The sequence below is a fragment of the Mustela nivalis genome (assembly GCF_964662115.1).
Source record: "Mustela nivalis genome assembly, chromosome: 16".
Classification (NCBI taxonomy): Eukaryota; Metazoa; Chordata; class Mammalia; order Carnivora; family Mustelidae; genus Mustela; species Mustela nivalis.
This window is the reverse complement of record NC_139035.1, coordinates 21,198,458-21,214,596: the sequence shown is the minus strand read 5'-3', so window position 1 is coordinate 21,214,596 and position 16,139 is coordinate 21,198,458. Positions and strand designations below refer to the sequence as shown.

General features: G+C 37.1%; 1 protein-coding gene across 3 annotated transcripts in view; it reads right to left on the bottom strand.

Annotated features, from left to right (window-relative positions):
* Positions 1-16,139, bottom strand: part of HMCN1 (hemicentin 1) — a gene marked incomplete at its 5' end in the record, with an annotated part of 468,943 nt that overhangs the window by 334,133 nt on the left and 118,671 nt on the right. For all 3 annotated transcript variants that reach the window (XM_082702942.1, XM_082702943.1, XM_082702944.1), the window contains 2 exons: positions 6,907-7,029; positions 8,556-8,714. In XM_082702942.1, coding sequence (XP_082559068.1) covers positions 6,907-7,029; positions 8,556-8,714 — 282 coding nt within the window. The remainder of the gene's footprint in view (positions 1-6,906; positions 7,030-8,555; positions 8,715-16,139) is intronic.

The window sequence follows — 16,139 nt, the reverse complement described above, 5'->3', positions numbered from 1 at the left end:
AAACCAGAGTCGGAGGCCTAATCGAGGTGCCACCCAGCTGCCCCAAGGATAGTAAATTTGTATCAGATGCCCTAGTCTACTGTTAAGAGATAGAAGGGACAGGGAGAAATGGGGCTTAATCTTCTGTGGTTTGTGCTATTATTTATCCTGTCTTACCAATGAAGAAACTGAAGCACCAAAGAGGTCAGTAACTTGCCCAGGGTCATGAATCTAGTGAATGGTGAAACTGTGCTCAAACTCAGAAACTCTGGCATTAGACGCCCCCTGTCTGCTCTCAGTCATGGCACAGGTAGGATCCTGAGAAACAGATAGTGTGCTCTGGTGGCCAATGACCCCCATGGTCCTCCTTGAGTGAAGTGTCTGGCTGATTGAGTTGCTGGGGTTGGCTTCATCAGCTATTATCACCTTCTACTATCATAATATCCCCTCTCCTACCTCTAGGCTCCATGAGGACAGGGACAGCATCTTGTTGGCCTTTGCTGTCCCCACTGGTTAGTGTGGTGACTAGTGTCAAACTGAAAAAATTAAGAGACTGAAATTTCTAACTTACTGATAAAACTACAACTTCTTGAGGGGCTAATATCCAAAATATATAAAGAACTCACATGATGTAACACTAAAACAACAAATAATCTAATTAAAGAATGGACAGAAGACCAGAAGAGAAAAGTCTCCAGGGGCCCCAGGTGGCTCAGTTGTTAAGTGTCTGCCTTCGGCTCAGGTCATGATCCCAGGGTCCTGAGATGGAGCCCTGCATCTGGCTCCCTGCTCAGCAGGAAGCCTGGCTTCTCCCTCTCCAGCTCCTCCTGCTTGTGTTCCCTCTCTCACTGTGTCTTTCCCTATCAAGTAAGTAAATAGAAACTTTAAAAAAAGAAAAAGAAAAAGAAAAGTTTCCAAAGAAGATATACAGATGGCCAACAGGTACATAAAAAATTCTCAAAATCACTAATCATGAGGGAAATGTAAATCAAATCCACCGTGAGTTATCACTTCATATTAGTCAGAATCACTAGTACCCAAAAGACAAGAAATAACAAGTGTTGGTGAGAATGTGGAGAAAAAAGAACCCTCATGCACCATTGGTGGGAAAGCAAATTGGTGCAACCACTGTGGAAAACAGTATGGAGGCTCCTCAAAAAATGAAAAATAGAAATACCATATGCTCCAGTAATCCTACTACTGGACCCAAATAAACAAAAACACTAAATCAAAAAAATATATGTACCCTTGTGTTTATTGCAGTATTATTTACAATTATTGCAGCCAAGATATAGAAACAACCCAGGTGTCTATCATATACATTTGATACACATTTATATATATATTATATTGTGTTATATTATACTATATTATTATTATGTATTTTACATATATATGTATATATGTATGTGTGTGTGTGTGTGTGTATATATATATATATATATATATATTCCCAGCCATAAAAAAAGAATGAGATCTTGTCATTTGTAATAACATGGGTGGACTTGAGGGTATAATGCTAAGTGAAGTCAGAGCCAAAAAAAAAAAATCATGTGATTTCACTTATATGTAGACTCTAAAAACAAAATAAATGAACAAACAAAACCAGACTCTGAAACACAGAGAAAAATCTGGTAGTTTTCATATGTGAGATGGGTGGGGAATGGATAAAATAGATAAAGGGAATTAAGAGGTTCAAACTCACAGGTACAAAATAAATAGTCCCAGAGAAGAAAAGCATAGCATAGAGAATACAGTATAATACTGTAACAATACTGTGTGGTCATAGATGATAACTACACTCATTGTGGTGAACACTGAATAATGCACAGAACTGTCAAATCACTATATTGTACACCTGAATCTAAGACAACATTATATGCTAATTTTACTTAAATTTAAAAAACTGCATCTCTGATGAAAATAGAAGTGGAAATCAAAGACAGGGACTTGTGGTGGCTAAGAGTACTGTCTAAGGAGAAAGACTAAGTATGTCCCCTAAGTTCAAACACTTAGCAGCAATTTAACCTTGAGCAAGATGCTCTGGTTCCCTATGCTTCAACTCCCTCCTCCGTGAAATGGGGCTTATGATCACATGGTCTTTCTTACAGACTATGGTAAGGATTAAATGAAATAAAACTGAAGTCTTGTTCAACGGCCATATCAAGCACTTGATCATTCGAAGTGGGTACTATTACTATTTTCTAATCACAGGGTGATCTCTGAGAAAAGAAAGAACTGTGGGAGCCTTCCATGTTTAATACAGAATGAGGGTAGAATAGAATATGCCTGCACCAAACACAGCAACATAGGGTCCACTCCCAGAGAAAGCACTAAGTGCTCACGAGGAACACTGACATTGAAACATCTTACATCAAACACTTGTAAGTTACAAGATAAGATAGTAAGATTTACTGAGAGACTTCTAGATATCATCACTTACTCCTTTAGCAAACAAATTATTTGACAATTATTCCTTTATTTAATAAAACTTCCTTCTGATATAAAACAGCCCAATATGCAGCATTACTTACAAGTGGGGAATCCATAGGGCTAGAATGTACAGGTGGAAAGACTTTTGTGGGGAAACAGGGAAGATGGAAGGGAAAGATTTGAAGACGTGAGTTGGGAGAGGTAGAGAGAAAGAATGGGGAAATTCGGAACAAGTAAATTATCCAATTAACAATAGATCTTTTGTGCTAGCTTCTTTGATGCAAAAGCATAACTGTGGGTAACTTTCAGATTTCAAAGTTAGACTCTTACTCTTAAGGAAACATTAACTAGATCCACTGACAATAACTCAGTTTACAAAGAAATGGAGGAGTGAGGCTTTAGTTCCTTTTCCAACTTCAGAGGTGAATTGTTTAAGTACATCCTTGAGATGTGTCTTAACTTGTGCTTCCAAAATGTAATACCATACGATGATTTATAGACCACTGATGCCCAGCCAAATAATTTCTTCACTTTGGTTTCTTTCATGTTAAATAAAGATGAAAGATACTCTACTTAAGTATTATTAAAGGGGGAAAAAAAAAAAAAACGGGAAGAAAGAGGAAACCTCAAGTTATCTCAAGAGAGAGTTGATACAAAATATACCCTACTAGGAAACTGATGAACTAGGTTAAGAGAATAAAGCATAATTCTCCACAATTACCTTTGGGAAGAGATGAAAAATCACTCGAGTAAAATGAAAGGACTCAACTCATGTGTGGCTTCCCTGCAGTTCTCATTTCTGTTGTGTAGTTCTCTCTACAGCGTCTACTTTTTCTAGAGTTTATAATGTTTATATAATAGAATTTTGAGCAATGAGAAAAGAAAAGTGGCTGAACTTGCAGATCCAACTTTATCATTGTCATTCTGGTTTTTGTTAATAAAATCTTCCACCATCATGGCTTTCTATAAGGGAAACATTGGCTTATACAGTGCCTAGTAACTCCTTTACATGTTTTTCTCACACAGGAAACAAGAAAACCATCTCTCCATCCTTTTCCCATTTGAGTAAATTTATTTCCTAGCAACAGCTAGCCATCTGGTTCCTAACAAACATAGTGGCACAATTTCTCCACTTTGAAAGCAAAATAACAACATTATAAGGATTATAAAAATACTAGTTAACATTAATTGGGCACTTACCCTGTACCAGACCTTGTGTGAAACATTTTACATGCATTATCTCATTTAATCTTCTAATGACTCTCCAAAATGGATAATTCTATTTTACAAATGAGGAAACTGGAGCTAACAGAAACCATGTCACAAAGGAATTCTTATCAAATAGGATGCATTTATCTCTAGGTAACTAAATACTGAATTCTAATTGGTATGAGCAGAAACATCATTTCCTTAATTCTGGAGGCTTAGCAGTAGGATCGGACTTGAGTGTTGACTTAATCCAAATTCCTCTTACATTTGCTTAATCCTCGGAACTGTATGAGGATGGCTGCATCAGGTCTGGGATTCACATCAGTCCAGAATAATACCTAGAAGAGCACTCTTCCAAGATGCCCCTAGCTAAATTCCTCTTGCATCTCAGTGGCCCAAAGTAAATGAGATGACCTTTCCTGACCTTTCCAAATGATGAATGGGCTGGAACTGCCATGACTGACAGCTAAATTAAAGCTCATGCCTGTTGGCATTGAAATCCAATTTATAAAAATGGACAATTTTAGGAATGCTTCTCTAGTTCTATTCTGCTTAAGCTAAACTTGAAGGTTAAAATATCAGTGGGTTAAATTTGTTTGAATTTTTATAAATTGATTTTGTCAATTATTTAGCAATTGTCAGAATTATTAAAAATTATTGGGACTATGGGGGCACCTCGGTGACACAGTCAGTTAAGTATCCGACTCTTGGTCTCAAGTCGGGTTAGATGATCCCAGAGTGGTAAGACCAAGCCCTGCGTGGGGCACTGTGCTCAGCATGGAGTCTGCTTGAGACTCTCTTTGCCCCTCCCCACCTCCCCCAATGCTCTCTCTCTAAAATAAAATCTTTTAAAAAATTACTAGGACTACAAAAAATATACATGGTACCGTTTATTTTTTTAATTTTTTTTTATTTTTTAAAGATTTTGTTTATTTATTTGACAGACAGAGAATCACACGCAGGCAAAGAGACAGGCAAAGAGGGGGGGGGGGGAAGCAGGTTCCCTGCTGAGCAGAGAGCCTGATGCGGGACTCGATCCCAGGACCCTGAGATCATGACCTGAGCCGAAGGCAGCAGCTTAACCCACTGAGCCACCCAGGTGCCCCAGTACCGTTTATTTAAAAACTAAAGTGTGCACCTCTGTAGGGCTTATTTTCTCCATTTAAGACAATAGTACTTTCAGTTTTGTGTAAGTCAGTTTTCCCTGGGTTTTTGGATATAAATGGGGTTACATTTATGAGCTCCACCATATTATGTTCTAGCTCTAGGGCCCAACTCCTAATAAAGTCCTATGGTTCTCCCTAAAAGTTCACCCAACTTGTTTTGGAGAGCTCCAAGTTGGGCCTGACTGCTTAAAGGTTTGAATTACTGTTCTTCCAAATGCCCTAGGTACAAGTCATGTCTCTTCTTACCTCTTCTCTTCTCTAGTACCTTCTGCCAGGAACCACCAAGTCCATAGAGCATGGCATCTTCTGCCCCATCTCACTGCACTTTACACCACTGTCACTTTTAATCCAGAACCTCAAACACTCTAAGCAGAAAATGATGCCCTTATGCCCTAATTTGTGCTGATGATACTGACTGTACCCCACAGTCTACACAATTCCAGGTTAAAAACAACTATAGGAGGAAAGACTTTCCTTCATTCAGGTTAAACATAGCCCTAAGGGATAGGACAAGAAATTCAGTTCCTGAGAAAGTTTTGCACTCTTTCCCAACTCTTTTCTTCCCAGGTTCCCAAATTCTCATGCAAATTTTTATGCAAATAACCTCTAAAGGATTCCCTATGTAACTGTCAGACTCTGCCCTGGCATTTCTAAATCTTTATAATGGACAAAATATGAATTCAAACCATAACCCTCTTAAGAGTATTTCTTCCAACTAAATGCACTAAAATGACTTTCCATGTGGTATTTAATTTAATGTGGTATATATACAATGGAATACTATGCAGTCATCAAAAGAAATGAAATCTTGCCATTTGCGACAACGTGGTTGGAACTAGAGGGTATTACGATTAGTGAAATAAGTCAATCAGAGAAAGACAACTATCATATGATCTCCCTGATACGAGGAAGTGGAGATGCAAAGTGGGGTATTTGGGGGGTAGGAAAAGAATGAATGAAACAAGATGGGATTGGGATGGAGACAAACCATAAAAGACTCTTAATCTCACAAAACAAACTGAGGGTTGCCAAAGGGAGGAGGTAGGGAGAGGGTGGTGGGATTATGAACATTAGGGAAGGTATGTGCTATGGTGAGTGCTGTGAAGCATGTAAACCTGGAGATTCACAGACCTGTACCCCTGGGGCTAATAGTACATTATATGTTTATAAAAAATTTAAAAAAAATTTTAAAGACAAAAAATAAAAAAGTAAAATAAAATGAACTTCCAAGTTTGTATATCATATGCTAATAAATATTTTTGCTGGACATTAATCTAAAAATTTGCAAGATACTTTGAGTTCCAACATGATGTAACAGACTCTTTAGGTAGAAGAGGACTTACTGAACCATTTCATTCAAAACAAAGAAGTCTGTCATGAAATTAACAGAACTTGTGTAGATACAGTAACCACATGGATCAAATTTGAATTATGCCCACTGAAGACCTTATCTTTGTATTGGCATGTCCCTAGAAACTTATAAGTAAGTAATAAACAAATAAATAAATAAATAAATGAATGAATTTTATTATCACAGTGAGGTCCCAAGAAAGTACCAAAAAAGAGAAAGAATTGTGACAGACATGTCTCAAACACTGTTTTAGAAAATAACAAGATTTTCTTAGTACTTAAGTTATTGATTTTATTACCATAAAAGTTTTTAATTAACTATACAGTTACTTACAGTTTTTTACTTTTAATCTTAGATATCAAACATCATCAGACTTTTGCTCAATAATTTTTTCATTTTCTACTTCAGTGAACTGTCACACCTTCTGTTACCAGTTATCCAAAAGTTGTGCATCAGAAACACAAACTGACCTTCCTAAACAAGAACTACAAAAATTTCCAATTCCCTCTGAATGAATTTTAAGTATTTATGCTTAAATCTAAATAACATGTCAGTATAGAATAGTATAATCTAGAAACTAATATTATATAAATCTATGCTTCCCTACATTGGTTTAATGCCTTTATTGACCTGTGTACTATGGGGGAAAAAAAAAGGCAACCTCTTTGCAAATTGTTTTTGAAATCAAATCTGTCATAGCTAGGTTGGCCTAACTAATACCTTGGTAAGGTAGTTAGTAATAAAGTAGACCCACTTTATCAAACTGACCTCATTAACTTGTTTTTTGTCCAGATGGAACACTTGACCAGAACTTGTAGAGGCAATTTCTTCATAGACTTTATATCCAATATGGCCCCTGTCATCACAATCTCCAGTGAGCACAAATACCACCTATGATATTTTTAAAAAAAGAAGACAATTTAAAGGGTTTTCTGAAATCAATATGAATTTATTGAGTACCTATTACATGTTTATATGCTACTAGTACAGTGGAATATATACATTATTATATATAGATCATACATATACATATATATGTACATACATATACATATATACATATAAAATGTATATAATACCACACATCATATATATATGTATATATCCATCCCTATATCCATGCACTTTGCAAAAGACTTCGAAATCTCTCTTGTTTAGGAGGTGGAGTTAATCTGTCATCTTCAAACGAAAGCTTGGACATATGATTTGCTTTGGCCAGCAGCCCAAAGCAAAAGGGACATTCTATCAGTTCAAGCTTACATTCAAGAGCTTGTGTATCTTGTGTATCTAGATACCTTGTGTATCTTGTGATCTAGCACTTGATATATACTTCTTCTGCCTTGGCCGTGAAAAGAACATGTCTAAACTAACCTACTGGTCTCAAAAAATGGTGAGAAACCTGTGAAACAGAGCCAAGTCACCCTAGAGATCAGCCTAGATAAGTGAGCAAGCCTGACCTAGATCAACAGAGCCCTGAAAATATGTGAGAAATAAATGTGTGTTGTTTTCAGCCACTGAGAGGTAGAACTGTTTGTTACACAGCAAGAGCTAACTGATACAACAAGTAACTAAGAGGAGATTCCATATAGGATGTGATATTTGAGACATAGGCCTATGTTTTTGTCAGTTAAAAAGATAAGATGGTAAGAAGAACTTCATTAATCCCCAATCATTTCCTCTCTGTATCAATAAACAAGGTATTAATATGTACAAATATTACATATCAATGTAATATGCTTAAATTAAATGACACATATGTATTGGAGTACATGTATACAGATCAATAGTTATAATTACTGGCATTTGCCATACAAAGTTTAGTCAAAGAGGAGAGGCAACTTCTCAATGCCATAAAGGCACAACTTCTTTTATTGAACTTGACTTTATTGTGCTTCACAAATACTACGTTTCTTACAAATTAGAGGTTTGTGGCAACCCTGCAACAAGCAAATCTATCAGCACCATTTTCCAACAACATTTGCTCACTTCATGTCTCCGTGTTACATTCTAGTAATTTTTGCAGTATTTCAAACTTTTTCATTATTCATATATACAAACTTTTTCATATTTTCATTATTCATATATATTATTCATTATTTCATTATTCATATGCTATGGTGATTCATGATCAGTGAGAATGACTTGCTGAAAGCTCAGATGATGGTTAGGATTGTTTAGCAATGAAGTATGTTTTAATTAAGGTATATATATATTTTTAAGATATAATAATACTTCACATGTAAGAGAGTACAGTATAGTATAAACATAACTTCTACGTACACAAAAATTCACTTGGCTTTATTGTGATATCTGCTTTATTATGGTGGTCAGGACCGCGCCCACAATATCTCCAAGGTATGCCTGAATTCCTCCCAGCTGTATTCAGATAGAACATTTGGGAGCTGATTCCTACTCACTTGTGACTGTTTCTGTTGGATAAGCTGGAGCACCTCGTGAGTGAGCCGATAATCCTTGGACCGTGCATCGGTGAAAACGTAGATGAAAGAGCCAGGAAGAGAAATTTCCAAGGCAATTTTTATAGCTCCAATACTCATTTCTGGACAATCGCCACCACCCTGTTGAGGAGCAGAGAAAAAAAAAATTGCAATTATTTCATCAATAAAAAAGGAAGGAATATTTTAGTTATAGCAAGTTGCTTTAGAAGCTGTAGAGCTGAGCAAGTTCTCTTGACATTTATCTTCCATCGGTTTGCCACTGGATTGATCACTTTGCTTACCAGGAGATAGAAAAGACATAAAATGATGTGGAGAGTGAAAAACATATATTTATGGATAAATTATAAATTCATCCCAAACACACAAAATAATAGAAAATTTTTTTAAGATTTATTTATTTATTTATTTGACAGAGAGAGATGACAAGCAGGCAGAGAGGCAGGCAGAGAGAGGGGAGGAAGCAGGCTCCCTGCTGTGCAGAGAGCCCAATACGGGGCTCAATCCCAGGACCCTGGGATCATGACCTGAGCTGAAGGCAGCGGTTCAACCCACTGAGCCACCCAGGCGCCCCAATAATAGAAATTTTTATGTTTTTCACTTAATTAGATGTTGATTCACTCTCTATTCCCTAACCTATTTCACATATCCCTCTTTTCTTATCCCTTATTTGATGACTTTGAGAGTGCAATCAGAAGAAAACTTCCATGAACGCCCACCACGGTATCTATTAATTGAGCCACATGTCCTACCTTTACAGTGAAGGAATCATTTGGGCAGAACGAGGGCTAACTACTCACATGCGCCTAATCAAAAACACAGCTCCTATTGCTGTTGTCTCTCTCTACTCCATTGCCAAACATTCCTCTTTACTGGGTCATTCCCTAAAGCAAACAAACATACTGGTATATCTCCCATACCTCAAGCTTTTGCTCAACTGTTACCTATCAGGGGAGCCTCTCATGACCACCTAACATAAAATACACATTCTCTGTCACTCTTTTCATTCCGCCTTATTTTTCCGACTAACACATGGTCTCTGTGTTTTATTTTCTACTTGGATAGACTCAATATATTTTCCTGAACAATAACAGTCCACATCCTAGGAAGAATTCTTCTCACATTTATTTAATTCAAAATTATATGGATTTATAGATTAAACTGTAAGGATGCTATATTTACAGTTTCCTATATTTTAAATTTAGGATCATATCCCTCTTTTCCATGTTATCGATGTTCTTCAAAATTATAGGTTTTAATGATTGCATAATATTCTGCCTGTATCCCATAATTTAGTTAACCATTTCCCTACTGTTGATTAATGCTCTTTCAAATTTTCCTCTATAATATATAAATACAAATCTATTTTATATATATGTATATATACACTATATTATTGTATATTATATATACACTATTATATTATATATACATATGCATGTATATATATTTACATAATGTCTGATTATTTCCTTAGCATAGAAGTCAATAACCACAGGGCCAAGGGAATGGACTTTCAACCAATATGTTTTGAGCAATCCAGAACCACTAAACACCCTGCTAGGATTTAGATACACAGAGAGGAATAATAAGCTAAAGTATCTTGTCCTTAAGGAACTCACGGTCTAGAAAAGACAACCAAATAAAAAGTAAGAGAGCTTGGGGTTATGGGGGCGGGGGGAGTCCTATGTTTCTATAATCCACCAGAATTCAATAAGTAAGAGCTCTTTCTCAAAAAGAAAGTAATTACTTGACAAAAGGGATAAAGTTATTACTTTAAACTCTGGAGATTCTACTTGATTTTCTACTGGGGCTGTTCTCAGGCTTTAAACAGTTTAAGATTGTGAAACAATATCCTGAGCACCATAGAGCTAATCAGGGTCAAAAGAGTCAGGCATTTGAACTGTTTACACCGCAGTTTGGACAAACTGGAGAATCTTTTCTTGCTTTGGATCACACTCAAAACTTACAGTCTGGGAGTACCATTCATTAAATGAGTTGGAACAGAGCCCCAATGGTTATAAAACACTTCTAAAATTGAGACACCTGTGGAATATTATGTCACTTTCTTAATGGTAGCAGACTGAATACTGTAGTAACCTGATCTTCACTTCTGAGAAGACATCAGCCAAAGACACCCAGAAATTTTACTGTTAACAATCCTTTCTATTCTTGCAGGACTGACCACCTATCCATCATTACTTACGTGTATTAATGATAATAGATAATACTGTTCTCAAAAACTTGTATATTTGTATCTTCAGACTGTACTTACCTCCCGAATTCCAATTTTACATTTTTTTAAAGATTTATTTATTTGAGAGAGAAAGGGAGGGAGATTGGGATGGGGGCAGAGAGAGAGGATCTTCAGACTCCCCGCCCAGTGCAGAGCCCCAGTTGGGGCTTGAGCTCACAGCCCATGAGATACTGTATTTAGCCAGACTGGCCCCACCTCAGTTGAACAGCCATTTTGTTGTTTATGCAGTAAAACTTAAATTGACCCTGCCCCCCGACTCCCCAGGGGAACTTACTTAAAAGCAAGTCCAGGAAACCAGTCCAAGGTAACAAAGCCCAAATACAAGGGTGGGTCAGGTCAGGTAGAGAGAACAGCCCGGATGCAGGGATGAGTTGGGACAGGTGGAGACATCCAATCAGTAAAGCTCACATACTGTCTCTCTAGCTACCAAGGAGTGTGGGCCCCTCCTTTTGGGTACCAATTCTCACCAAGGTGATAGGCTAGTGCAAATGTCTAATATGAGGTGAACTGTAGTTCAATTGGCCACCCGTGTAGGACCTAGCATGACTGTGCAGCTTTTTCTGTGTATTGCAATCTCATTGGCCACTTGTGTGTGACCAGGCCCAACTACATGGCCTTTGCCCCTAAAAACTAGTCTGTGAAGCAGAGAGAGGTGGTCCTCTCTGTAAGGAGCAGCCCCGACCGGTCTGCTTGACGGTTGGTTTGATTATTGATGCTTGGCACGAAATAAAGCTTTGCTTGACCCTCACTTTGTATCAGCCTTGCTCCTTTGACCATGGACCCATTATTGGGGGACCCAACACTGGGGACCCAACAATACCACCCCTGAGCCAAAATTAAGAGCCAGAGCCTCAACTGACTGAGCCACTCAGGCAACCCTAATACTACATTTTCCATTGCCTGTTAAGCATCTACTGCAAGGGTGTCTGGGTGGTTCAGTTGGTTAAGCGTCCACCTTCAGCTCAGGTCATGATCCTAGGGTCCTGGGATCGAGCCCCAGGTTGGGCTCCCTGCTAAGTAGGGATTCTGCTTCTCCCTCTCATTGGCCTCTGCCCCTTCCCACCCATTCATGCTCTCCCACTCGCTCTCAAATAAATAAATAAAATCTTTAAAAAAGAATCTCCTAGATGTTTTACAGCTCTTCACAATTCCAAGGGTCTAAAATAGAACTCATTATATTTTCCCCAACCATGTCTTCCCTATTTTTGTTAGTGGAACTACCTGCCTCCATATTCAGGTTCAAACCTAAGTCATCTTGACTCCTCCCTCTTCCTTCCCTCTTCCTTCCCCTAATCAATGGTCAAACCATATTCCTCTACTTCTGTCATGAATCAGTACCCTCCCTTCCCCCTTATTTCCCACAATTCACTCTTCTTATCATTGATTTTGTTACAAGTATAGCCTCCCATCTTGCCTTCTGCTCTGTCTAGCAACAAACTAAAGTTTTCCTTCGGTAAAGAGCTTTCAGTACCATCTTTACTTACTATCTTTCACTACTTGTGTTGGATCAAATGCTCTTTCTAGTTTCCTATCTCCTACTGCTCCCTCTTCATAAATTGCTTCCTTTAAGCTAAGACTGCTTCCTATTCTTTAAATATGCCCCTTTCTTTGCACTGTAATGCCTTTAGGACTTTCATTCATCCTTCTACTGTTCCATTTACCATCAGCACTCCTCACCAACATATGCATGGCTAATGGCACCTGGGTGGTTCAGTCTACAGTTGGTTAAGACTCTGCTTTTAGCTCAGGTCTTGATCCCAGGATGGAGCCCTGCACAGGGTTCCCTCCTCTGCAGGGAGTGTGCTTCTCTCTCCTCCTCCTCCCACCACTCATGCTCTCTCTCTCTCAAATTAATAAAATCTTTAAAAAGTATATGCATGGCTAAATTCTCCCATTTTGTATAAGCTCATTGATAGCAGTAACTGTGCTTTGTCAAGTCCTTAAGTCCTGAGTGCATAACATTTGCTGGCATAGTAATCACTGAGTAAATATTTGACTAATTGAACTATCTTCCTTCTAAGGCTGAGATGATATGCCTTCGCCCCTTTAAAACTTACTCTTTTCTTCCAGTCAAATATACTTCACGCTTCAGCTTTACTTTAATATGCTTTACATGTCAATGATATAGCATGTTTTCCTCTGCATAATAGTTATTTAGAGAGATTGTCATGTGCTAAAAAAAAAAAAAATGTCCTTAAACAAGCATTTGTGTGCTGAGAAGGTGGAAATAGCTATTGGACATGTTAATAACTTTAATATATTGCATAGGAATAACTCTTACTTGAAGCCAACTTTGCACATCTGTAAAGAATATTCTTGACTGCTCAAAAAACTAGGTTCCTATTGTATTTTCAGAAGCTTAAACAAAAACATTCCTCAACTGTGCTTGACATAATCCACCTGAATGTGAATCACATTATAAAATCTACCCATTCCACAAGCATTTGTTAAATGGCCAAGTATACAATAAAGCTAGCTCTGTGGTAGACTAATTCTAAAGAGAGATTCTTTTGCTAATTGTCACCTAATATTAAGGGGTTGGGAGAAGTCTTCTGTCAATGGGCCAAAAATCAGAACTAAGTAATCTCCAGGGTTATATCCTAGGAATGACAAGAATGATAATCCCTGTCCAGTTAGTAAAGGACAAGCTTTGAGCCACTTGACTTGTGTTCAAATTTACTCTAAGAGGATGTAGGGATACCTTAGTTCATCTCAAAACATCACCCAGAAGTAGACTCTAGAGACCACTAGAATCCTTGGAAGTTACTCCAGATGAATGCATCCCACTGAGATCCCTCCATATCTTCAGACTCATACTAAAACTTGAAGGTAGCCCTAAAAAAACCCCATGTGTTGAAATGGAACCTCTAAGCCTTTAAGTACTTTTTCACCCTATAAGTTTGAGTAAGAAGTTTGAAATCACATTTTAATTAAACTTACATGGTCGACAAGATTTTTTATAAATATTGGAACCACCTTATTCTGCTGAAAACAGTACCTCTGTGAAACACTGAACCTCGTATACAATAAGCTTAACACTGGTTAATGCCCAAAGGAAAGGGTGTGATGAGCCAATAGCTGTAACTCCGGAGAATTTCACAAATATAATTGCAAATGAAAGGCATTCTTTTTCTTCCTTAAACTCTTTTATATCATACTCTCAAAACAAAGTCTTTAACTCTTACAGAGAAATTAACATAAAGTCTCAAAGCAGCCAGAAAAACGGGGGAATGTCAAGTCAAAAGGAAACAGTTTGATCCATGTGTGTCAGAAACTCATAGTGGATGTATATCAGTGTTTTCTTTCTTTCTTTCTTTCTTTCTTTCTTTCTTTCTTTCTTTCTTTCTTTCTTTCTTTCTCAGAGAGAGAGTACACATAAGCAGGCAGAGTGGCAGGCAGAGGCAGAGAGAGAAGCAGGCTCTCTGCCGAGCAAGGAGCCCGATGCAGGACTCGATCCCAGGACCCTGGGATCACGACCTGAGTGGAAGGCAGCGGCTTAACCAACTGAGCAACCCAGGCGTCCCTCTTTTTTTTTTTTTTTTTTAGATTTTATTTATTTATTTACAGACAGAGATCACAAGTAGGCAGAGAGGCAGGCAGGGTGGGGCTGGAGAAGCAGGCTCCCTGCTGAGCAGAGAGCCCAATGTGGGGTTCCATCCCAGGACCCTGAGATCATGACCTGAGTCAAAGGCAGAGGCTTAACTCACTGAGCCACCCAGGTGCCCCGGAAATCAGTGTATTCTTTCCAACAAAAATGATTATGCTGCCCCGAATTTCACACTTGCAGACACAGATTATACTATAATCATACTGACTACGTATCAGAATTTGTCCTCAGGAACAACTCTTCTCTTTCCAAAATAGTAAAGTATCTTTAAATCATTACCTTTTTTGTTCAGGTAGGTTAGTGGATAACTGAAAACGAAAAATAAATGTTAACCAATTATTTATATCTTAGTGAAACTGTCTATCTCATTGTGGATATATGTTCTAGAAAAGAAACAAATTTTTTTTTACAAATGAAGTTAACATATAATGTTATATCCTTATTAAAAGCTCCCTATGTGATATATGAGTCTGAATTTCTAATCATTTTAAATCATAAATAATCACTAAAATTATCTAGAAAAGGAATACTATAGATATGAGCTAATACAATGGCCACTAACAAGCCTAAAGTAGTTTTTGAGCATTTGAAATATGGCTAGTTAAACTAGTGAACCAAATATTTTATTTTACTTTATTGAACTAAAATTTAAATTGAAAAACTAAAGAAGTACTAATTTTTCACACTGATGACATGTTGATATGGTCATATTTTGGACAAAACTGAATTAAATATTAAAATTAAGCTGTTTTTAAAAATTACACATGTGGCTTATCATATTTCTGTTGGACTGCTCTGCTTTAGAATGATACTTGGTTTAGTTACATAGCCTTCATTCTAGATTGTTATTTGTAAGATTATTGCTTTCTTCTAACTTCCATCAACTTTGCTTCCTGGCAGAAGTTATTAAAAAGAAAATTCAAGTTGCTTTGATTTACTATGGATCAGGAATCAAATGACAATCTACTCCAAAAATCTCTAAGTTATTGACTTTGTTTAAATACACACACACACACACACACACACACAGTTTAAAACAAAGTTTCTGCACATTTATATAACTATATTGAGATACATATATATTAGAAACTCATCCCACAGGTTTGCTAATAGTCTTTCTCAAATCACTGTCTGATCATCTGATTTGTAAACTAGTTTTGGCAGAAGAGGACTAAAGGCAATCATTGCCAAAATGTCCATACTTATAAATAAAATTCACAAAATCAGATACTTTCAGGTTGACTTATGTCAAACTCATGCACAGATTTTTAAATTGGGGGCAATGGACTTGCAACCGAAACTCTAAACATAAACTATTTTACGTTAGTTCCAAGCTTTAAAAAAGGAGTCCTTTCTTTAAAAAAAACAAAAACAAAAACAAAAAAACAAAACAAAAAAACAAAAATTAACATTTTATGTTTTGACTTGAATACCAAACAGGAAAAAAAGTAAAATAGTATTCTATTATAGATGTTTAATAGAATTGATGACGTTGAATCTATGAAAAGCCTCATTAATTTAATTGACACTTTTACTGGTAATAAGACACCTTACTTGTACTAAGTCAGCAGATGTCCATTCTAAGCCAAGCACTAAGACGGTACCGTCACATACACTGTAATCTAGTCTTTACAATGGTTGATGAGGTAGGTGTCATTGTTAGCACATTACATTGCCAGTGCAC